This window comes from Ilyonectria robusta (assembly GCF_021365365.1).
Source record: "Ilyonectria robusta strain PMI_751 chromosome Unknown BGZ61scaffold_1, whole genome shotgun sequence".
In the NCBI taxonomy this organism is placed as follows: Eukaryota; Fungi; Ascomycota; class Sordariomycetes; order Hypocreales; family Nectriaceae; genus Ilyonectria; species Ilyonectria robusta.
This window is the reverse complement of record NW_025764435.1, coordinates 3649196-3672201: the sequence shown is the minus strand read 5'-3', so window position 1 is coordinate 3672201 and position 23006 is coordinate 3649196. Positions and strand designations below refer to the sequence as shown.

The 23006-nt window shown below is 52.7% G+C and overlaps 5 protein-coding genes across 5 annotated transcripts; 2 read left to right on the top strand and 3 right to left on the bottom strand.

Moving 5' to 3' along the window:
* Nucleotides 1-3: 3 nt before the first annotated feature.
* BGZ61DRAFT_439248 (uncharacterized protein) lies at nt 4-514 on the bottom strand. Its single transcript, XM_046244344.1, has one exon. The coding sequence runs from the start codon at nt 325-327 to the stop codon at nt 130-132; it is 198 nt and encodes a 65-aa protein (XP_046112717.1). The 5' UTR covers nt 328-514; the 3' UTR covers nt 4-129.
* A 229-nt stretch (nt 515-743) lies between these two features.
* Nucleotides 744-15660, top strand: BGZ61DRAFT_525974 (uncharacterized protein; the record flags this gene model as incomplete). Its single annotated transcript, XM_046252861.1, has 3 exons — nt 744-7988; nt 8041-8352; nt 8404-15660. The coding sequence occupies 3 exons, from the start codon at nt 744-746 to the stop codon at nt 15658-15660; spliced, it is 14814 nt and encodes a 4937-aa protein (XP_046112716.1).
* A 448-nt stretch (nt 15661-16108) lies between these two features.
* On the top strand, nt 16109-17429 carry BGZ61DRAFT_439245 (Isochorismatase-like protein). The gene is made up of 4 exons (XM_046244343.1): nt 16109-16500; nt 16559-16574; nt 16643-16696; nt 16827-17429. The coding sequence occupies exons 1-4, from the start codon at nt 16266-16268 to the stop codon at nt 17329-17331; spliced, it is 810 nt and encodes a 269-aa protein (XP_046112715.1). The 5' UTR covers nt 16109-16265; the 3' UTR covers nt 17332-17429.
* A 204-nt stretch (nt 17430-17633) lies between these two features.
* On the bottom strand, nt 17634-19820 carry BGZ61DRAFT_24988 (ubiquitin carboxyl-terminal hydrolase 19). The gene is made up of 2 exons (XM_046238370.1): nt 19444-19820; nt 17634-19382 (listed from the first exon to the last, which is right to left on the bottom strand). Exons 1-2 carry the CDS (start codon nt 19634-19636, stop codon nt 17704-17706), a joined length of 1872 nt encoding a protein of 623 aa, XP_046112714.1. The 5' UTR covers nt 19637-19820; the 3' UTR covers nt 17634-17703.
* Nucleotides 19821-21578: 1758 nt separating this feature from the next.
* On the bottom strand, nt 21579-22881 carry BGZ61DRAFT_439241 (SGNH hydrolase-type esterase domain-containing protein). The gene is made up of 4 exons (XM_046244342.1): nt 22684-22881; nt 22519-22615; nt 22337-22464; nt 21579-22287 (listed from the first exon to the last, which is right to left on the bottom strand). Exons 1-4 carry the CDS (start codon nt 22687-22689, stop codon nt 21727-21729), a joined length of 792 nt encoding a protein of 263 aa, XP_046112713.1. The 5' UTR covers nt 22690-22881; the 3' UTR covers nt 21579-21726.
* Between the last annotated feature and the right edge of the window lie 125 nt (nt 22882-23006).

The window sequence follows — 23006 nt, the reverse complement described above, 5'->3', positions numbered from 1 at the left end:
CAACAGCATATTGGGTGACAGTCTGGGTACCTAGTTACTATCTACCATAGGTAGGCTCTTAGCGGTTGTTGGTTTGTTTATTGCTGGGATAAAATACGTCGGAGGTCTATGAAAAGCTAAGACTCGATTCTACATTGTTGCCATGGTGCAGGGAGGCCATGATGTAGATGTTAACGAGGTCATCAATTGAACACAGGACATTGTCTTGGACAAATTTGGGATCAATTGATTATTTGCCTCATCGCGCCTTCTAGTTATTATTCGACTTGAATTCTGGAAATTGTGTATATTTTGTGTTGCTGTGTAGCGGCTTATAATCGACTTCATGACTCTGAGGAAGTTGTCGTCCTTGGTAAAGAAAGTACTTCATCTCGCCACATTGTCGTAGACAGCACTTGTGCCAACATCACTTTCACCTTCATTAATCGATCACGTTAAAACCGGTAAAACTAAGCGCCCCCCGAAACTTCACGGGTGCACACTAAGAAATAGGCATACACGAACTCAACTGTCGTAAAGCCGCAGAACTGCGCAATAACCTCCAGGGTAGGCTGCGGTCGAGTTGAAGTTTTTGGAAGTGTCAGTGGAACAGTGGGGTTTTGATTGGTCCGGAAATTCGTGGTGCCAGCGCCGAAAAAAGACCCCTGCCGCTCAGAAAAAAAGTTCCCAAGCTACTGAGCAGTATGTGAGTTTGAAGGAAATCAACAGCGCCGACAGCAAAAAACGTCGACACAGACGCAATCATGGCCATGGTTGACGTCTCGCGGCAGAGGAGGTCGCTTCTCCAAGATGCGACTGTATTGGAACATCTGCCTTCAGAATTATTGGCCATTATCGAGGACCAGACCTCGACGAAACTGCTCGATGCTGTTTCACAGGCGGCGCTCAGTCCGCCACTTACAGAGCGAATCTTTGTGCATTTTGAGCAGGTCTTTCCCGACATCTGCGCACGATGGATCCTCAACCCAGGAAACGAGCAACAACGCATACGAATATACTCGGCGCTGGCTAGGCTGTTGCCGTTTGCTCCTTATCTCTCATCCTTCTTCGAGATTCCTTCTCACGGTCAAACCTCATTGACCAACTCACCCGCCTTGCGCCTTCCACCCCCGAAGCTCGACAAGGACTCATCACCCACAACCGAGGACGCTCTGCTGCAGAGCCTCCTGGTTGCCTGGAGACTGATCAGCTTCGACTCACAAAATTTCGCCACTTTAACCTCCCCGGCGCTCTTGCAGGCCTTGTTCCACCATGAAAGCAAAGCTGTTCGATATCTTGCTATCCGAGTTTTCACCCAGCTGCTCCACGGGTCTGACTGGAAACTGGAGGCTCTCATCCAGGAGCACGTCGGAAAGGGTGAGGCCATTAATGCAGACTTTGATGGTAGATCGATTGACTATGGATTCCTATCACTGCACGAACATGCTCGAGTAAAGTCAGTCATCGCCCTTCGTCAACAGCTGCAGTCAGCGCAGGAGAATGATGATGGCGAATCTCCGTGTATGCAATCTCTCACCCCATACGTTGTATCCTATGGCGATGTTATCCTACCGCGCCCTCTTGGGCCGGCGGGCGAGTCCTCGAGCCTCGTTCTGACCCCGACAACGACGGGGAACCTCGAACGCCTGGCGACTATGCTCCGAGATCCCGACCCCATCCTTCTCCACGGTCTCCCTGGTGTAGGAAAGACCGCTCTCGTTCACGAAATTGCCAAGCAGCTTGGCATGTACTCCAACATGGTGACACTGCACCTGAATGAGCAGACAGATGCTAAGATGCTCATCGGTCTGTACTCCACAGACACGAAGCCGGGAAGTTTCCAATGGCGTGCCGGTGTTTTGACGACCGCAGTGCGAGAGGGAAGATGGGTATTGGTGGAGGATCTCGATCGCGCCCCGACCGAGGTTTTGAGCACGCTTCTCCCTCTGATTGAACGAAATGAACTCCTTATCCCGAGCCGAGGAGAGAGAATCCGGGCGGCCAGCAGCTTCAGACTTTTCGCAACTGTCAGAACGTCCCGAGGGATGAATGGACGAGAAAATCTCCCCAGTCTTGTGGGAATCCGCTTTTGGCAGTCACTCTACACACAACCACTCGAACAGCCAGAACTGGAAGACGTGGTGGTGCAAACGTACCCCATCCTACGAAAGTATCTCCCTGGAATCCTGGCCGTCTATGATCGTCTCTCTCGTCTCAGTAGAACTCCCGGACTTCTGTCAAGGGGCCGTAATGTTATGGATCGTCAGATGACCCTGAGAGATCTCCTGAAATGGTGCCGCAGACTGCGAGAGTGTCTATTGGCTGCTGGCTCAACATCTGGAGACGAGCCCATCAGCGAGACCACTCGGGACTGGATGTTCATGGAGGCCGTCGATTGCTTTTTGGGAAGTTGTCCCGACCAAGAGCTCGGCAAGCAACTGATCTATGCGATCGCTGAAGAGATGCAACTCTCCAAAGATCGGGCAGAACATTACATCTCTGCCAATATACCCCCTTTGGAAGAGAGGGAGACACAATTTAGCATTGGACGAGTGATATTGCGGAAGAAGAAGCTCTCTAACCGAGTTCAGAAATCGAAACGACCCTTCGCCAGCACAGCGCACGCCAAGAAGCTTCTGGAGCAGATTGCCGTGGCCGTTAAGCTGAACGAGCCAGTGTTACTTGTTGGAGAAACTGGTATTGGAAAGACCACTGTTGTACAGCAGCTGGCGGAATCACTCGGACATAAGCTGATTGCCGTCAACCTTTCACAGCAGAGCGAAGTCGGAGATCTCCTTGGTGGTTTCAAGCCAGTCAATATGCGAACATTGGCCGTTCCCTTAAAAGAAGAATTCGAAGACCTCTTTTCTGCGACCGGAATATCTGCATCTAAGAACCAAAAGTACCTGGAACAGATCGGAAAATCATTCGCTAAAGGACAGTGGTCTAGAGTGTCTAAGCTATGGAAAGAAGCCCCGAAGATGTTTAGCAAGATTGTGAAGGAGCTTGAACGGGTACATGCCGAGCAGTCAGACATCCGGAATGGGGACGAGCAACCCTCGAAACGCCGAAAAACACAATCCAAACTTCAAACACTCCTCGATTTGCGGCCACGATGGAATGCATTTGCTCGCAACCTCGGACAGTTCGACGTCCAAATCCTGGGAGGTTCTGACAGCTTTGCCTTCTCTTTCGTGGAGGGAAACATGGTCAAGGCCGTCCGGAATGGCGACTGGGTGCTTTTGGATGAAATTAACCTGGCGTCACCAGACACACTGGAAAGCATCGCAGATCTCTTGGCCGGACCAGATGAGAGACCGTCGATCTTGTTGTCAGAAACAGGAGAGATTGAGAAAATCGAGGCGCACCCCAACTTCCGCATCTTCGGAGCGATGAACCCAGCAACTGATATCGGAAAGCGTGATCTACCGATTGGAATCAGGTCAAGATTTACCGAGCTCTATGTTTCAAGCCCCGATAAAGATCTCAAGGACCTTCTCACCATCATAAAAACCTACCTTGGGAGTAGCAGCATCAAGAACGACCAAGCAGCAGACGACATTGCACGCCTTTACTTGAACACCAAGCGACTGGCCGAGGAGAAGCGATTGGTAGATGGCGCGAATGAAGTCCCTCATTTCAGTCTCCGAACTCTCACTCGAGTCTTGAGCTATGTCAACACAATCGCCCCCTTCTATGGCGTGCGGAGAGCTTTGTATGAAGGTTTTTCAATGGGCTTCCTCACCCTCCTTGATCGAGAATCCGAGAAGATGCTTGTGCCCCTTATCACTCATCACCTCTTCGAAAGGCATGGGAATTCCCAATCATTGCTATCCCAAGCGCCGAAACACCCCGGCGATGGCAAACAATACGTGCGATTCAAGAACAAGAACCGAGACCGACAGTATTGGTTGTTCCAGGGAGAGGAGACTCCCATCGAGCGAGACGATTACATCATTACCCCCTACGTGGAACGAAATCTGCTTAATCTTGTGAGAGCAACATCAACTCGACGCTTCCCCGTCCTCATCCAAGGTCCGACTTCGGCAGGAAAGACCAGTATGATCGAATACCTGGCAAATTTCACTGGGAACAAGTTCGTGCGTATCAACAACCATGAACATACTGATCTCCAAGAGTATCTTGGCACCTATGTTTCCGGATCAGACGGGAAGTTGCGTTTCCAGGAAGGTATCCTCGTGCAAGCGATGCGGAAGGGTCACTGGATCGTCCTCGATGAACTCAACTTGGCACCCACAGACGTATTGGAAGCACTGAATCGACTGTTGGACGACAACCGAGAACTGTTGATCCCTGAAACCCAAGAAGTCGTCAGGCCCCATGAGAACTTCATCCTTTTCGCTACACAGAACCCTCCTGGTCTCTATGGCGGCAGAAAAGTGCTTTCTCGGGCTTTCCGGAACAGATTCCTCGAATTGCACTTCGATGATATTCCTGAAGACGAATTGGAGTTCATCCTTCAGCAGCGAAGCCGCAATACGTCTCCCTCTGACTGCAAACGAATTGTGACTGTTTACAAAGAACTCTCCCGATTGCGACAAACTAGCAGAGTGTTTGAACAGAAAGACAGTTTTGCTACCCTTCGAGACTTATTCCGATGGGCACTGCGAGAAGCCGAAACTCGAGAAGATATTGCTGCGCATGGTTTCATGCTGCTTGCCGAGCGAGTTCGAGATGAGGAAGAACGCATTGCTGTCAAGGATGTCATTGAAAAGGTGTTCAAGGTCAAAATTGACACACAGGAGATGTATTCTGCGAACGCTGCACCAGAGCTCAAGCACCATAGCAAACAAGAGAATAGCCAAGGTGTGGTTTGGACTCATGCCATGCGGCGTCTTTATGTGCTCGTCGCTCGAGCTCTACGCAACAATGAACCGGTTCTCCTTGTTGGCGAAACTGGTTGTGGAAAAACCACTGTCTGCCAACTCCTCGCCGAGGCATTGCAGAAGGAGCTTCATATTGTGAATGCCCACCAGAACACGGAAACGGGAGATCTCATTGGTTCCCAGAGACCGGTCCGTAACCGAGGAGCCATTCTTGAGGCATTGGATGTGGACTTGAAAGCTGTTTTACGACCTTTGGGTCTGGACACATCTGGCACTGTTGAGGACCGACTTGAACGATACAAGGCTCTTGATCAGTCGATCATTGACAATATCCCCGAACAGATCAGAGAAAAGATAGCATCGAGCGAGACACGAAGCAAGGCTTTGTTTGAGTGGGCAGATGGCAGTCTCGTGGAAGCAATGAGAGAAGGCCACTTCTTCCTCCTTGATGAAATCTCTTTGGCTGATGATTCCGTTCTCGAGAGACTGAACTCTGTTCTGGAGCCTCAGAGAACGCTCTTGTTGGCCGAGAAAGGAATCGACAACTCCTTTGTGGTTGGAGCGAGCGGCTTTCAGTTCTTCGCCACCATGAACCCCGGTGGTGACTTTGGCAAGAAGGAGCTGTCGCCTGCCTTGCGAAATCGATTCACTGAGATTTGGGTACCTCCATTATCTGGAACCGAGGATATCTACGATATCGTTCAGACCAAGCTCGTGGGTAACTCTAAGAAGTTGGTGGAGGTCATCGTCAAGTTCGCAGAATGGTTTGGAGAGACGTTCAGGTCAATGGCTACAACCCCCTTCTCTATCCGAGAGATCCTGGTCTGGGTCCAGTTCATCAACAATTTCCAGTCGGAAGATGTTGTCGTTTCGTTAGTGCATGGTGCTTCTACCATTTTCATTGACAGCATTGGCGCAAACCCTTCGGCTATTCTAGCCACCGATCCAAAGTCAATCAATGAGCAACGACAGAAGTGCGTCGCAAAACTGGGCGAACTCATCGGTAAAGATGTGTCTCAAGTGTACGAGACACACCCTGAGCCGACGATGGACGAAAAGTCTCTCACCATTGGGCATTTCAGCATCCCGCGTGACTCGACTGGTATGGCAGACCCAGGTTTCGCATTCCATGCCCCTACCACACGTCTTAATGCCATGAGAGTCCTTCGAGCATTGCAAATGCAAAAGCCAATTCTCCTTGAAGGAAGCCCAGGTGTCGGAAAGACTACTCTTGTTGCAGCCCTGTCTCAGGCATGTGGACGGCCGTTGACGAGGATCAACCTCTCAGACCAGACTGACTTGATGGATCTGTTTGGTACCGATGTGCCAGTCGAAGGCGCTGAAGCTGGAAACTTTGCGTGGAGAGACGCGCCATTCCTCCAGGCCATGCAGAAGGGTGAATGGGTTCTCTTGGACGAGATGAATCTTGCCTCGCAGTCCGTGCTTGAGGGATTGAATGCCTGTCTTGACCATCGTGGTGAGGTTTACGTCTCGGAACTGGACCAAGTCTTCAAGCGCCATCCTGATTTCCGACTCTTTGCTGCACAGAACCCCCACCACCAAGGAGGCGGCCGTAAGGGACTACCCAGCTCCTTCGTCAACCGATTTATCGTCGTTTACGCGGATGTTTTCTCGGAGGATGATCTGAAGCTGATTGCAGCACACAACTACCCCAAGATTTCGACCGATGTTATCAACCAGTTGATCCAGTTTGTTTCCCAACTCGAGCATCAGCTCGTGGTTACAAAATCATTCGGCATACAGGGAAGCCCTTGGGAGTTCAACCTTCGTGATGTCCTCCGGTGGCTGAAGCTCCTCAACTCGTCCGACCCACTCCTCCAAACTGCGCAAGTGGACGATTTCCTCAACATCATCGTCAGACAGCGGTTCCGGACCGAGAGAGACCGAGAAGAAATAAACAAGCTCTTTGGTCTCGTTTCTGGCTCGCCACCTCGCCGCCACAGCCTCTACCATGACATCAACTCTACATTCGGCCAAGTCGGTCTTGCTCTACTCAACCGGCAGCTCAACTCTCAGCCAGAGCGACTCCCTAACATTGATATTGTTCCGCGACTTCCTGAGCTGGAGTCCCTCATGATATGTGTGAAGCAAAACATTCCATGTATTTTGAGCAGCCCCTCAGGATATGGCAAGTCTGTTCTTCTCGAGCACGTCGCTGCGTTGGCCGGGAAGTCACTTGTTGTTTTCCCCATGAACGCCGACATCGACACCATGGATCTTGTTGGTGGCTTTGAACAGGCCGATCCTCTGCGAGAGGTCAATGCCGCGCTCAAGGGATTACAGGATGAGATGCAGAATTCCATCATGTCTGCGGTGCCAGCTGAGGTTCCCACAGAAGCCTTGGAGCTCCTTCACCTTCTCGATAGCTTTTCTGGCGACATGGATACACTCGCCACCATCGCTTCTTGCATCGAATCCCTCCTTACACGTATTCCTGTGGAATCTGAGGTCACGGTATCCCTTTCGAAAACTCTTGCCCTGTTCCAAGGCCCACTGGTACTGGATAACCCTCGTTTTGAGTGGCTTGATGGAGTCATTGTAAAGGCTTTACAGATGGGCCAGTGGCTAGTCCTTGATAACGCCAATATGTGCAATGCTTCAGTTTTGGACAGACTGAACTCCCTACTCGAACCCCATGGGTTCCTGAGTATCAACGAGCACTGTGGCCCTGGCGGCGAACCTAGAATTGTCGAGCCTCACCCTGAGTTCCGCATCTTCTTGACAATGGACCCTCGGTATGGCGAGCTTTCGCGTGCGATGAGGAACCGTGCTGTTGAGATTCACATTCACAACGAGCCCCCCGCAACTGAAGCTTGCTTCAGCAGGGTAGCAAATGTTGAAAGCAGCTTGCAAAGATACAATAGGTCTCAACAGATATCGGAATCTGTTTCTGGCGACATTGGATCCCTTGATGCAACTCAAACTGCTCTTGAAGCCCTCTCCATTGCGGACGTGTCGCTTCTTCCTCGTTACGCAAGCAACCTTCCTGGTAGAGATGCCGAGAAACCTGAATTATCCCAAAGTTTGGAAGACTTGGTCAAGTTCCTCCATTCAGCAGATGGCTCAAATGGTGTTACCCCCATTCATCGTCTGTACTCTACTCTCCCCGAGTCCTATTCCATTGGACTGTCGAACGCCCAGGTATGTTTTGAACTATTTCTGGACCAAGTGTACACCGCTTACTCAAAGGCAGCCAATCCACCCCCTCATCAATTATCCTGTCGCTCAATTGTTGCCTATCCCTAACCAAGAAAGGTGGCTTGCCGCGTGTCTTGAGTTCCATCGTGACATTTACCAGCTCCAGATAAACTTGGAAGATCACCACAGGCAAGCTCAAGCTACCAAATTGTCGTCTTTGAACCGGCTTCAAAGATCATTGATCAGTGACCGAGTTGCCGCTGTGTCGAAAGATTCGACAGTCAAGCTTGCCTCATTCCTAGAATCCGTCATTGTCGCAATGCGGGAATGGCTGGGATTCAATTTTGAGTCATTCGACACGTGGATGGTGAGTTATTACGTTGATAATATTGCACCTCTTCTTACTAACACACACTAGGAGCGAGTTCGGATCCTTCGAGCCGTGAGACTTTATCTTGAGCGAACCATTAAGCTGTCGTCGGAGATCGATTTTGATGAGGCCAAGTTCCAAGCCCACCTTGCACAAGGCGCAAATCTCCTGCAGAAGCATCTTGATACATCGCTCGGGAGCCATGAACGCGCCTTCGTGTCTCATCTCATAGAAAAGTTGAGCGAAGCCTTCACGAGTGGCTTCAAGTTGTCAACGGGCTTGAGCATGGAAATACTCTGGCAAATATTCCGACCGACTCCAATGCCCACCAAAGCGATCCTGGACCGGTCTATGGAGGTCGAGAAACTCGGTGCCCGATTCGATGCACTTCGATGGAAGGCTGGAGCATCTATTCCCGATCTGTCAAAGGCCATGGTTACCCTTGAGAAGGTGTCAGGCATTCTTAGAGGTGAAGTTGCAAACGCTGACGAACTCGTGAGCGATCTTACCACCGAGATCGAGTCTCTGGAAGCCCGGATAGGAACAACAGAAGTCGACCTGAAGCCGTTCCTCGCCTCCCAGTTCGAGACGTTGCGCCAGGTTTCACTGCTTACCTCCTTGAGCAATGATTCTGGCCCTGACCAGCCCAGCCAGGAGTTGATGGTCTTATCTGATGTTCCTACAAGGGCTGGAATTATGCTTGCTAGCTCGAGCAGGCAGGCAGCCCTTCTGCAATCTGTCGAAAACATGGTTTACCAGAACCAGTTTTCCTGGGATGGAAAATTTTCAACCTCATTCTGGTCCAAGTTGGAGGCCTTGGGGTCTGTCAGTCTCAATTCACTGGCCTTGCTGGAAGCTGAGCTACCAATTATTGTGCGGCAGCTTGCCAACCTTACAGCCAATCTTGCGGTTGATCCAGTGTCCAGATTGAACCAAGTTCTGTGGAAGCTGGTTTTGGAGGTTTTCAAGGCCCATGGAGACAACCTCAGAGATGCTGCCGCCACATCCATGGAGATATTGTCCCAGGGACCTGTTGATATGTCTTCTGACTCACCCATCTTCAACGATCTCTTGGGTGCTATCGAAGCTGAGCATTTCCGACAAGTAACTCTTGAGCACTTCATCCCAGTCATCAAGGCTCTGGTTGCAGCGCAACAAGCACCCGAGAAGCAGACATACCTTTCTGCGTTCGCGTGGATTCACTTCAGCATGGGAGCTGTCAAGCTTTACGTCCCAGACCGTGTCTTTGATCCGCAAAGCCGACCCAAGATGGAGCGAGAATTCTTCGAAGATATGCACGACCTCCTGAATAACCATATTGTTGCTTTGCGAGCCTTCGAGAAACGCTCCACCGGACAAGATACTAACGAGCGCATTCAAATCCGGGAACAAGAGCTAGTTGACCTCGGACCTTTGCCAAAAGAGGTTCAGCCGATCTACAGACCAGAGCAATCGGAACTTAGCCGACTACATGCTGAGTTTTCCAACGTCCTGAAAGCTGTCACTGGTCCTAGTTTGGCCTCAGCTCTCCAGTTCATCGACTCTGACCCAGCACGAGCTACCGAAGAGCTGAAGCTCGTCAGAGAAAACGTCCTTCGACTTTTGGATCGACTTTCTGCTCGATTTGAGGCTTACCAAGACATGACGCGACCAACATCAAACCTGTTGCGATGTCTCTTGATTGGTCTCTCCTTGTGCGATGCAAACTCGGCCGTCAAGCTTACTCCTGCTTCCGAAGAACTCCTTCAAGTTACGCCATTCCTGGGAGGTACGATGTGGAACCAAACGACGGGTGCATTTTCGGGAAGAAGCTTCGAGTTCCTGAGCTATATGGGTGCCGTCGTCACCGTAGAAGACATCGGCACTGTTACCCCTCGAGCCCGTGAATTGGTCTTTGAAGCTTTCCACAGCTTCTACGACGAGTGGACCAAGAGGCTTGATGCGGACCGTAAAGAAGCGGCTGCCAATGGTAGTCTGTACCGCTTCCGAGGTAGCTGGGAAGATGAAGAAGAATTTGATGCTGAGGAATTCAACGAACTTTTCCCCAGCTATGATGGCGATGAAGCTGCTACCAACAACACTCCCGCCAACAAACGAGATGAGGTTCGTGATCAATCCCTGCGAGTGGCAGAAGTTCACAAGCGAATCTTCCTTGATCGAAAGGAGCCAACGGCTGCCCTTGAAGATTTGTGCCGGATCGTGGGACATCGCGTTAGCATTGAAACTGCGGATCATTCCAACATCGATCGTGGCCTGACGAGCAAGATGCTGGCCAGTACAATGCTGTTGGCCAGTGACAAGATCGAATCGCTCTCGGCCACAGTTGATAAGTCCTACAACATCTACACTGACGCGAATATTCCCGAAGCGCGTCAACTTGTTGCTTTGGTTCACAAGATCAAGGCTCGATTCCGCGAACTCCAACTTGTCGACGAAATTGGACATATGCAACCGCTGGTAGATGTTCTGGAGGCTTGCGATAAGCTTCTTGAGTTGGTCCACACCGAGCCCTTGATCAAGATCTTGCCGAAGGTGGAATATCTCCACAGTCATGTTTACGAGTGGCAGTTCGGAGGATGGGCTAGTCGTGTACACACGGTTCTTCCTCTCCACAATGCTCTTACTGACACTGTGATTCGCTGGCGACGATTGGAGCTCTCAACCTGGGCCAATCTCTTTGACATGGAGCAGAAGAAATGCGAGAATGATGCTTACTCCTGGTGGTTTGTTGCCTACCAGGTTGTCATTGCCGTCCCTCTGTCTATGGTGGACTCGGCCGACGAATTGAAGGCTTACGCAACCTCTCTCATTGATAATCTGGGAGTTTATTTCTCGACCTCCATCATTGGCCAGTTCAAGGCTCGCCTGGCCTTGCTCAGACAACTTCAGAGCCATTTGCGGCTTTTGGTTACAGACTATCCTCTGTTGGATGCCATTATCAACTCACTGGCCAACTTCATTCTTTACTATGCCCGGTACGAAAAGGTCATGGGCGAAGCCATCCAAAAAGGACGTCTGCCGATCGAGAAGAAAATGAAGGATGTCCTACTCATGGCCAGCTGGAAGGACACGAATATCAATGCTCTGCGAGAAAGTGCCCGAAAGTCACACCAGAAACTTTTCCGCCTTGTCAGAAAGTTCCGCGGCGTCCTCGGCCAAGAAGCTAAGCAAATCATCGAGCAAGGTCTTCCGGATGAAGATGTGCAACGGGAATCCCAGCCGTTTGAGAAGCGTGCCTCTGTCGAGGTTCTCCCCGAGGCCTTCTCTCGCCTGAGCAAGACCATGCCTGGATGGATCGATAGCCACCGACGTCTTGCAAATGTTTCGAAGACGGTTTCCGTGATGCGGAGGGTTTCCAATTCACCAGAAATGAGTAGCGCAGTTCCTCAAGCTGTGGATGACTTCATCGCAAGCTTGAATGAGTCGATGGCTGAGCTGCGGAAAGAAACCCCTCCATTCTTGACCGACGAAAACAAAGACCAAATCAAGCATCTCAAAATACGGAAGCGGAAGTTATTCGCGGATACTTTGCGCGACCTCCGACAGATGGGCCTGAAATTCAACCTTGGACAGGACAGACTTGCTGAGCAGGATTCACTATCGGCTGTCCTCGCTTTTGTTCAACCAGTCGAGCTCACCGGGAGCAAGTCGATGGAAGCAATTGACTACTACTTCCACAAGATCCTCGACCTCGCTCCCAAGGCAAGAAGTGCCGCCCGAGACCACTCCGAGGATCTTACCAGTGCCGAGGTTGGACGAAGTATTGGATTTGTCGAGGGCATGCTCAACCTTATTTTGGTTCAGAGGAACTCCATTTCATTGGCTGCTCAGTCGCTATCAGCACTCCAGAAATCAACGAGTCAGTTCCAAAGCCTCGGAAATTTCACAGATAATGGTGCTTTGGTCCGCAAGAGCACTCGCTCTGACTGGGATCGCCTTCTTCCCTGGTTGATTGAGGTACTCAAATTCGCCAGCCGTCTCATTCAGATTCACGAAAAATTGGGGGAGACGAAACATGATTCGGTCCTAGGAGAGTTGAGTTCTTGGTCTGGCCGATTCCAAACACTCCAGACTACATACCATGCCCTCAGCAAACTGCCCGAAGGCTTGGTCTCAGGGGGGGTAGTGAAGGTGGAATCAGACTTCTCTACTGAACTGGAGAGCTTCCGAAGCAGCCTTGACAATATGATCTCGCAGCACCCGAATCTGGGCTTCGTTCTCCAGCAAATGCTTGGCTGGTCTGATATCACAGCGCACAGTGTTGATACGCATACATCGGAGCTGGAGTTGTCGACTTTCGCCAATGCCATTTCAACACTCTGCGACAAGGTTCTCGTAGCTGTCGAGGGAGCACGGAAGATGGCAACAGAAATTCCCAGAAAGGAGGATGAAGCTGGCTGGCTCACAAAGCATAGCGATGGGTTCCTGTCTCTGATCAAGAAGCTTCACATTTATGAAGTCGAAAAGAGCACCGCGAGGTGTATCGAAATGATGAAGCATATTGACTTGGAGCAACCGCAGCTGAGCCAAGCAGCCATGGGCTTGATGGCTGTTGCAACTCCCATCATGGTTGAGTTCCTTGCCTTGAGTCAGCAATCCGTTGCCCAAGTTGTCAACATCCATGGGGCATTGGCACACATGGCCTACAATATGACTAAGTCGTTCACCCAAATTGCTTCTAAGGGATTCTGCACGCCTCAAGAAAAGTCTGACGAGACGTCTGGCGAGTCGAACCAAGTAGAATCGGGAACTGGCCTTGGAGATGGAGAGGGTGCCGAAGACATCAGCAAGGATATCCAGCCAGACGAAGACCTCTCTGAACTCGCCCAGGAAGTCAACAAAGAGGAAAGCGGAGAGATGGAGGATGAAAAGGATGCCGTGGACATGGCAGACGAAGAACTGGAGGGTGACATGGGCAGCGTTGATGGAGCCGACGATGACGAAGAAGGGTCTAAAAAGGGGGACGAGGAAGAGGAGAATGACGATATTGACGAGGAAGCAGGGGACGTTGATGACCTGGACCCTACCGCCGTGGACGAGAAGATGTGGGATGGAGAAGATGAGGAGAAAGCAGAGAAAGATCAGCAAGGAGATAAGGCCAAGGGCCAGAAGAAGGACGATGAGCAGATGGCAGCCGATGAAGATGCGAAGAAGCAGGGTGGCGAAGAAGAGCCAGAGATGGACGATACTGGCGAGCAGGAGGATGGAGATACCGATGCGGAGGAAGAAGACGTCAAGGCTCAGGAGGAGATGAATCGACAAGAGCAGACCGCAGAGGAGAATGACACTCTGGCTCTCCCTGACGAGATGGACTTAGATCTTGGCGATGAGCATGAATCGGGCTCAGACAGCGATGATCTAGACGCGCTGTCAGACATTGAGGAAGAGAAAGAAGAGGCCGAGGATCAGGAAATGGGCGACGACAAGGATAACGAGTCTGACGATGGCGCTGCTCAGGCACAGCTTCAAGAAGAAGCCGAAGAAAATGAGCCGGAGGTCGGTGAAGAAGAGGAAGAGAAGGCCGAAGAACAGACTGGGGCCAACGACGAAGTCCAGGAAGAGCCTCGGTCTGAGGAAGAAGAGGAGAAGCCCGACGAATCTGAAGAACAGACGGATCAGACTCAACCACCCCAGGACAACGCCACTGCGGACACAGACAACGCCGCACCTAGCGATGTCAAGAGCTCTGGCCAAGATCAAAATGCTGAGTCCATGGATGTGGACGAAAAGTTCCAGAGCAACGCAGCTCAGCAAGAAGACGGTGAGATGGGCGATGGAGCTGCCGACCAAGACACAAGCACGGGCAATAAGGGATCCATGTCTCGATCGAAGGAGACTATGGAAAAGGCTGAGCAAGAACAAGACAGTGCAGACTCGGCACGCAGCGACCCGTTCAAGAAGCTTGGCGACGCCCTGGAACGATGGCACCGGCAGCAGGAGGACATCAAGAGCGCCGACCCCACGGACGACAACCAGCAAGATCAGCAGCAGGACCCTGATGCAGACCAGAGCCGACGGGAATTCCAGCATCTTCAAGATGATGATACCGCTGCAGACACACAGGCCATGGGAACGGCAGACGATGACCAAGTCCAGCCCATGGATGAGTCGATGGCGATTGATGAGGAGAAGCAAGATCCTTCCAGCCGCCTGATGGAGGAAGACAAGGATGAAGAGGCTGAGCAGGAGGCCGACAAGATGGACGTCACTGATTCGGCGGATGCGCCCGATGCGAACAAGCAGGACGACGACAAGGATCAAGACGATACCCGATCGGGCGTGAAGACGAGACAAGGGAACTACAACCGTGAATCCACCCCTTCGGAAGCAGACGCACCGATGGCAGAAGAGGACGACGACGAGGCTCAGATTCAAGAGACATCGACGCAACTCTCGACAACGCACATCTCGGATGACCAGCGGCCGCTTCGGGACTTTGGGGAGTCGATGCAGCAATGGTCAGAGTTTCAAACCAAGACGCACTCGCTGTCGTTGGCTCTGACATCGCAACTTCGACTGATCCTGACGCCATCGCAGTCGACAAAGCTCTCTGGAGCGTTCCGAACGGGTAAGCGGCTGAACATTAAGCGCATTATCCCGTACATTGCATCGAGCTACAAGCGGGACAAGATCTGGATGCGACGAGCCATCCCGACGAAGCGCACATATCAAATCATGCTCTGCGTGGACGACAGCAAGAGCATGGGAGAGTCATCGTCGGGCACGCTAGCGATGGAGTCTCTGGTGATGGTGTCGCGATCGCTGACAATGTTGGAGGCCGGCCAAGTGGGCGTGATGGGCTTCGGAGCAGACGTTTTCACGGCACATCGCTTGACAGATCCGTTCGCATCTGATGCGGGTGCCAAGGTGCTTCAGAAGTTTGGCTTCGCACAGGACCGAACTGACATTGGACTTCTCATCCGTGAGACAATGGAGACGTTCCGAAGGGCACGCCAGCAGAGCGGTGGAGGGTCTGACTTGTGGCAGCTGGCGCTGATCCTCTCGGACGGTTTGACGCCATCATCGGCGCACGAGTCGATTCGACGACAACTACGCGAGGCGATGGAGGAGCGGGTGATGATCGTGTTCATCATCATGGACGACACAGACAAGAAGAAGGGAGACAGCGTGTTGGAGCTGAAGGAGGCCAAGTTTGTGCGGGACGGCGGAGAGAGCCGGGTGGTGATTGAGCGATACCTGGACACATTCCCGTTCCAGTACTATCTGATTGTGCACCATCTGGACGAGCTGCCGAACGCACTGGCGGGGCTGTTGCGGACGTGGTTTGCAGAGGTTAATGCTTGATAGGACATGGATGCATATCATGGAGTTGGGGATGTTTCTGATCGCGTTTTTTCTTTATTTAGACGTTGCATTGCGAGGGAACTGTAACATTGAATGAATGTTTGATAGACGGAATATAAAAGTATAGAATTGGTCATTACACACCCAGGACATTACACCCAGCGCTGCAAGCCCCCTAAATGCAAGCCCCCTAAATGCAAGCCCCCTGGAGCTCCAGAAACACGCAGTAATCCAGGCCCCCGGAGCATCTGAACACGCTGTAAACACCCCCCAACCAATAACCAATGCCCACTGAACGCAGTAAAACCCCGCTAATGCACCTGCTAATTAACTTGGACCCCCCCCCCCCCCGCTTCCGCTGCCCCGCGATGACGGATGGCGGCAAATGGCTTGAAGCCTTCTATCTTGCCACTATTAAATCTCCTTCAGGCCGCATGTCTCGGTGTCTCTCGCATGTGGATCCATCATGTCCTGCATTCTGAGTGACGACCTAACTGTTTGATGTGCAACCGGCTCAATTAAATCCACCTTGCTCGCTTGCTTCTCTTCTCCCTTGGACTTTTCTCCCTTGGACTAAGCTAGTCCGTCGTCCTATTTCCCCGGTGATGCAGGCTAGCTCGAGAGCCCTCCCCTGTCGACGTGGCCTGTGTAGATCGCAACTTTACCTCCAACTTCAACCTGGTCTCCGCCGCCGCTATTCGCAACAACGTCGCTCGCCTCAGCCGTCTTCCCCTATCTCTGCTTCTCCTTTCCTGCGCATTTCCAGGATAGACAACCGCCTCGCCGAGCGACCTGCGTTTCGCACCATGTCCTCCTCCGCGCCGACTGAGCTGCGGTTCAGTGAGTTTCCTAGCCTCATCGTTGTGCTGAGAGGACGTAATCTGACCCGGAGCTACAGAGAGCCCAGCGATTCTGTAAGCTATGTGCTACGTCTCAAGACGACCGAGAGATGAATGAAAAACTAAATAAACCCCTAATTCAGTGTCTGCGACATCCAGGATAAGTTCCGCAATGCCATCCACGAGTTTGACAAGATGTACGCGTATATATGCCCACCGCCATGGCTTTGCCGAGGCTCAGCATCTCACCCCTCCATCTCACCCCTCAACACCAAAACTCAACCCTCACCAACTCACTCGCGACATATGCTGACACCTCTCACCCAGCGTCCTCACCACCCAAAAGCTCCTCCACTTCGCCAAGCCGCTCTCCATCCCCGTCATAGCCACCACGCAAACCTCCGCCAAGCTCGGCCCGACCGTCTCTGTCCTGGCCGAGCTGCTCCCGTCACCGCCGCATGACAAGACGCGCTTCTCCATGTACATCCCGCCTGTCGCTGCCGCCCTGCCCGTGCCTTCGCAGATCGCGCTTGTCGGCATTGAGTCGCACATCTGCATCACCCAGACCGCGCTTGACCTGCGCGACGCCGGCCACAAAGTCTACGTCCTCGCCGACGGCGTCTCGTCGTGCAACCCTGGCGAGGTTGGCGTCGCCCTGGATCGCCTGCGCTCCGAGCCCGGCATCACCGTCACGTCGAGCGAGAGTTGGATGTACGAGTGCGTTGGCGATGCTTCTCACACAGCCTTCAAGGGGCTCTTCAACGTCGTCAAGGGGTCCATGGCCGATACCAAGAAGGTCTGGGAATCGCTGCCCCCTGGTCCCAAGATTTGAGAAACAACGACATCAGTATGCAAACCACGAGCAAGCCGACGCCCAGCATAGACAACACTCATATCGCACCAGCCAAAGAGACCAATGCCAAAGAAGCCATCATTTCGCAACTTTAATTTGTTTTTCATGGAGCCTGATGGGGTCTCCTTTTCTGACAAGCTATTCATCACACACAACTGCCGTGACTACCACATCATCACCATCCCTTGCCTCGATTGTAGGTTCAATGTGAATTTCCTCCTCTACTATTTCTAGTCGAAAACATGCCTCGTGGGGGACGTGGGGGGGTCTACAGAGAGGTCCAAAAAAGAAGTAAACAGGCACTGGAACCACAAACAACTGGACCGAACTACCCATCATCACTGCCCTAGGTTATTCCATGCCCGTAGTAGTTCCCTTGGGCTTCATCGTCGGTGTCATCCATGAGAAGGCTGAAGCAACGCCGACGGGGTTGGCGGATCGCGGCAGCGCATTCGCGTTACGCACTTCACGATTCCCGAGCGGCTGCGGCTGCGGCTGTGGCTGAGGCTGCATTTGCGACTTCGGTTCCCCGCTGATGCTTGCTACCCGCTTCGTATCCCATCTATTGCCGTTCTCTCCACCAAGGATGGGTTGGCTCTTGCGTCGGCCTTCGCTAGAGGCCTTGGACGACGGAGGGGGTTCGTAGGACGCACCGGTTCTAGCAGATGTCGAGCCCGATTTCTGGGGCTTCAAGACCTTCATGTTGCGGTTGCCCCGGCCCGCCGGCTGGTATCCGCTCAGCGGCCCACTCTCCCGGGAGCCGTCAGCTCCATTGCTCGTCCCCTGGCGCCAAGATCCCCATATGCCAGCAGAAGACTCCCGGCGAGGCTCCGATGACGACGACCCGCCCATTCCCTCTCTACTGCCGGACTCGGAGCCATTGGTGTCTCTGCCAGGCCTATCGCCGTCGCCGCCCGCATCGGACAGGCTGCTGCTGGGCTCAAGGTCCTTGCTAGGCACGACCTGAGAAGCCATAGGGGAGACGCCGCTATGGGACTCATCGTCATGCAAAGCGTTGGATCCTGCGTCCGAAATCCCTTCTTGAGTCATGCCTTGGTCTGCCTCGCCCAAGACAAACGGCGCGGCACTGGCATTCAGTTTGTGCTTCTCAGGGATAAGGTTGGTCGTGCAGAGGTTCCGGAACACAGTATCATCCTCGGGGCGTACAAAGGGTACCTGCAGTCGTTCTCGTTCGTCTCCGTAGAGGGTCATTGTGTTTTGCGAGAAGAGGATATCGGCAGAGTGAGCCCGCAGGGCATCGCTGCCTAAGAAAATTCCAATCGCTTTCCGATCCATGCCTTGGGCGATCTGCTCTGTTCCAGAGACCTCAAAGAAGACCGTGATGGAGGGGACTGGCGCCCTGGGGCTGTCAGACCGGTCAGACCGATTTCCATGATGGGTGATGACAGCCTCAGCAAAGTAGACGTTCAGTCTAATGCGGTATACCCCGTCAGTGTCGCGTTGGACTTCATCCAGAAGGTCAAGTTCCTTGAGAAGGGAAAATTCGACGGTGGACTTCTGAGACCCAGAGCAGATATCGGCATAGAGGAGGGTGCCATGGGCAAAGTTGGTTGTCAGCCAGCACCGGGCTATCGAGGGGACTGTCCCAAGCACGAAGAAGGAAGGAGGGGGTTCGGGTATGTTGAACGAATCGTCGTCATCATCTCCAACCGCAAAGTTGTTATCGAGGCCCAAGCTGCTGGCTCGGCCCGACGCAACAGAGTGGTGGGAATGCACCGAATGTCCGGCGGAGCTGTGCCTTCCATCAGACTTGTGAGAGAGCGAGCGCTCCATCATGAGGCCACTGCCGGGCCGGACAGGGCCAAAATCGCCTGAATGGCGGCTGCTCTGGCCACCCCAGTTGGATCCGTGCAAGGCACTCTCATCGAAGCGAACGCTATTTGCTCGCGAAGCGGCACCCCGACGAACTGGCTCTTCTTCCGCGGGGCCCAGATGGAGGGAGCCCAGAAGTTGCTCACCCTGCTCATCCAAGTCATCAAACACGTCAGCGTGGGGCATTTGAACTGGGCCTGGGTATACGCGGTTAGAGTCATTCACAGTTCCAGCGGGAAAGGGAGGCGTTTGACATACCTTGCTGTGGTGTGCCACCAAGGACGCCAGGAAAAGGAGAGTTCCAAACCGACTTCAACGCGGCATCATCTGCCTGTCGTTTCTCCAATCGCAAAAGTCGCTCTGCATGATTGCTCTGCGTGTATTGGACTTGCTTCAGTTCCATCTGTAAGTTATACAGATCCTCGCGATTGGTAGCGAATCGTGGATCCATCCCCAGCGAGTGCAGAAGACTGAAAACACCAGAGAGTTGTAGTCGAGGCAATCAAACGGAAATGGTGGAGGCTGAATGGCAGGCGAGAAGCTGGATGACCAGGGAAGAATTAAGAGTTCGGAGAACCGACGGAAGGGGAGGGCGCTTCCGAAAGGCGGAGGGTTGAGGAGTCGTGATTAGTCGCTGCACTTCATGGAACCACGAGCTGTGCGCAGATTCTGTTTTCCGGATAAGTCTGTTGGGCACTTCCGACCTCGATCCCCAGGTATCAGTTCACGAGGTCCACCTCCCCCGCCACATCGCCTGGCAAGACCACGAGGTCCCGTGGCGAAGAGGGGGCGATCTGGGAGAATCGCTCGTTTGTGAAGATGGCCACAGGATTAAAAATCAATCGGTTAAGAACTGGTGATGTGTGCGTGCTGCGGTTCGCAACTAAGGGTGTCGATATGAATCGATACAACTCCGAGATCGTGAAGTCGAGAACGGGCCTCGTTGTAACCCCCGGATGTAGTAAAGAGTGGCGGTACTTCGATGGGGATTCGGTTAGGAAGGTGTTAGGCGGAAGTCGAAATCGGAAAAGGCGAACGAGCTGGCGAGGTAGAAGCTGGCGTGGGTATTCGTGGGGTCTTGGAGTCGAGGAAAGGGGGTTTCCGTTATTGTCTGTCTAGGTTGGGACGTTGGGAGGGACGGCTAGCGGCGGATTCGCAGGGTGCCGAGGGCGAGAAACCGGAAAGAGGGGTAAGGGCGAAGGGAGCTGTTGGAAGGGGCAGGAGTCCTCTTGGATGCGATCGTCGGGGGTGCAGGGAGAGTCGCAGGATGAGGGAAAGGCGCAGGGAGCGTGGGATGAAGAGGATATAAAGTTGGATGGATGGACGTCTCCAACAGACAACAGAAGAGGGATGGAGGGATGATGGATGGGGCTTGGGCCACCGCCGCGGCCGCGCTAACGTGGCGGTTGCTCTAGCGCCTGTGGCGTTGTCGCCCACTAATCCAGGCTGGCAGGGCTGTAATTAGTGGGGGATATATCGGGGCTGGGCCTCCGTACTGGGCTGTGGAAGGTCCTGCAGCCTGCAGTGCAGCCGTGGCTTACGCAAACGTGCCTGAGACGGCAAAATCACATGTCAATCGCAAAGTGAAACTGGAAAACGAGAATGGAAGTGAGTCTCCCTAAAAAGAAGAAAAAAACCGTTGTCGAAGTTAGGGCCAGACATGACTTGGCCGAGGTGGCGGGTTGGCGACCATTGGTTTGATTGAAGATGCTACCTTGAACATGGAGCATAGACGCTAGAGAGGTTGCTACCTAGATGGTGTGGAAGGGCTGTTTCTATTTGAGTAGACGAAGAGAAGCGACCTGGTTGTATAGGAAATTACCTCCCGTGTGCTTGCGCTTCTAGACAAAGGCGAATCGCAACCCAATGCCACCTTAACTTCCCCTACTTATATCTCATTGCACATCGCTAAAAGTGATATAGCCGACCCCTTCTGCCCCTCAGCCATGATCAATTCAGTACCAAAGTCACGGACAGCCCTTGGTAAGTCCCTGACCTCTCGGCATCATCTCTTGCCACCTACTTCATCCTAATAACGTATATCTGAATTGACAGTATGATTCTGGCCTTCTTTTTTGTCACGCTCAAACAACTGATCTAGTAAAAACGCCCGACCACATGAGGCAGATGTCGAGAGCGTAGAAAGACCGTCCGCCATCATGTTAGTCAGGATGGTTGGTAAAGGACCGGGATTGGGGACATAGCTTGGCATTTAACATCTTGACAAGGGGTTTGCATACCTATCTAGACTACTGGCTAGCTCGGCACATGAAAAGCTTGAAACTTTTGTAACTTGAAGAGGTGGCCGTGCCACTACATGGTGACAGGTTGGAGAGAGTTGTGACAGCTCCGACAGTCAAGTGGAGTCAATGCACAGTGCTTCCGGGCGATGGTTTCACGGCCGACCAAAGAACCGAGTTTCATTCCAAAGCTTTCTAGAAATCTAAAAAAAAAAGGCAGTTATCCAAGCCTTGGCGCATATCTATTCTACTTGTCTAGATTCGAGGTCGTTTGGTCCCTTAGTGTTCCTCCAGAGGTGGCCTATTTGAAGCCGGTCAATTCTCTCCAGTCAGGAAAGACATATCCGGCGCGGTCATCAGCTCGCAGAGACTTCCATTCCTGACCGATATGAGGAAGAAGAGTATCGTAGAAAACCCGATACGCCTTTCCGCTCATGTGAAGACCGTCATGAAGAAGCTCATCTAGTCCGCCCTGCTTGCCGTTCTCGGGCGAGCCAAGCCACGGCCCACCAGTCTGGTAGTCCCCAGGCGCCATCTCAATAGCTTTGTCCATAATGGCCTGCCAAAGATCGACGAGGACCACGCCAGGGTTCTCCCGAGCCACTTGGCGGGCTGTCTCGGAGTAAGACGCACTCACGGCGGACGTTCGGCACGCCTGGGAGTGACCCCAATTCATGTCGCGGACCGTCACTTTAATCTCATCCAGTGGTGGCGGGGTGACCAACAGGATCTTGGGCTTGTGGGCGGTGATGCGAGGGTGGTTGACGATTTTGGTCAGGTTTTCCTTGTACGTCTCAAGGGGCACGTGCTGTGCAGTCGTAGGGAGATCAATAACAGCGTCGTTTGCACCCAGCAGAATAACCTGTATCTGGTGAGCTTGTAATGGTGATTCATGAATTTGGGCGGCTCACGAGGTAATCCAGTTTGGGGCCCGAGTCGCCGTTGCGCTCTGGAAACATCTCCGGGACGTGCTGTAGGGCGTGAGACGAGTTCCATCCCGAGAAACCGCGGTTCAACACATCTACACGTCGACACAAATCTTGAGGCAATCAGTGTTTTGGACTGGCAGCACATTATGTTTTCCTCGACGTACAGGTTTGCAGCGACGCCTGAAACGAGAAGCCGTCAAGCGTCTCGGCCGAGTGCTGGAACAGAGAGTCTCCGAGGAGGACGAGCTGGGGGTATGTAGCCTTGCATAATCGAGAGAAATCAGATTTATCTCATTGAATTCAAGCCAAAGACAAGGAGTGAGACTTACCGCCATGTGGAAATGTGCTACCAAATGTGATGCGAGACTTTGTTGATGTTGGCCGCGGGGTATGGAGATAGAGCTGAGGGATGAGTAAACTGGACTAGGTGAGATAGTAGCCTTCGTTGGTGCCGCCTATTTAATGCCCAACCAAACCATGCCAGATATGTTTGCGGCTTCTTTGCCCGTCGTCCCGCTATTCTGCTGGTCCTTTGCCGCTGCGTGCTTGCATGTTTGCCTGCGACTAAGAGGACGCGGCAGGGGATTCCGAGCCAATTATGCGCCGTGGGAGCTGCCATCGCGAATCCGAAGTGGACCAGGTAACACAGACT

Excerpts from the sequence above, each read along its gene's own strand:
- BGZ61DRAFT_439241 (XM_046244342.1), bottom strand. Across the intron at positions 22,465-22,518 it reads TCAGGCGTCGCTGCAAACCT|ATTTGTGTCGACGTGTAGAT; the intron begins GTACGTCGAGGA and ends GATTGCCTCAAG. Across the intron at positions 22,288-22,336 it reads GCCCCAAACTGGATTACCTC|GTTATTCTGCTGGGTGCAAA; the intron begins GTGAGCCGCCCA and ends CACCAGATACAG.
- BGZ61DRAFT_439248 (XM_046244344.1), bottom strand. The coding sequence starts at position 327 with ATGAAGTCGATTATAAGCCGCTACACAGCAACACAAAATATACACAAT.
- BGZ61DRAFT_439245 (XM_046244343.1), top strand. The coding sequence starts at position 16,266 with ATGCAGGCTAGCTCGAGAGCCCTCCCCTGTCGACGTGGCCTGTGTAGA. Across the intron at positions 16,697-16,826 it reads ATCCACGAGTTTGACAAGAT|CGTCCTCACCACCCAAAAGC; the intron begins GTACGCGTATAT and ends CCTCTCACCCAG.
- BGZ61DRAFT_24988 (XM_046238370.1), bottom strand. The coding sequence starts at position 19,636 with ATGGATCCACGATTCGCTACCAATCGCGAGGATCTGTATAACTTACAG. Across the intron at positions 19,383-19,443 it reads TGGTGGCACACCACAGCAAG|GCCCAGTTCAAATGCCCCAC; the intron begins GTATGTCAAACG and ends GCGTATACCCAG.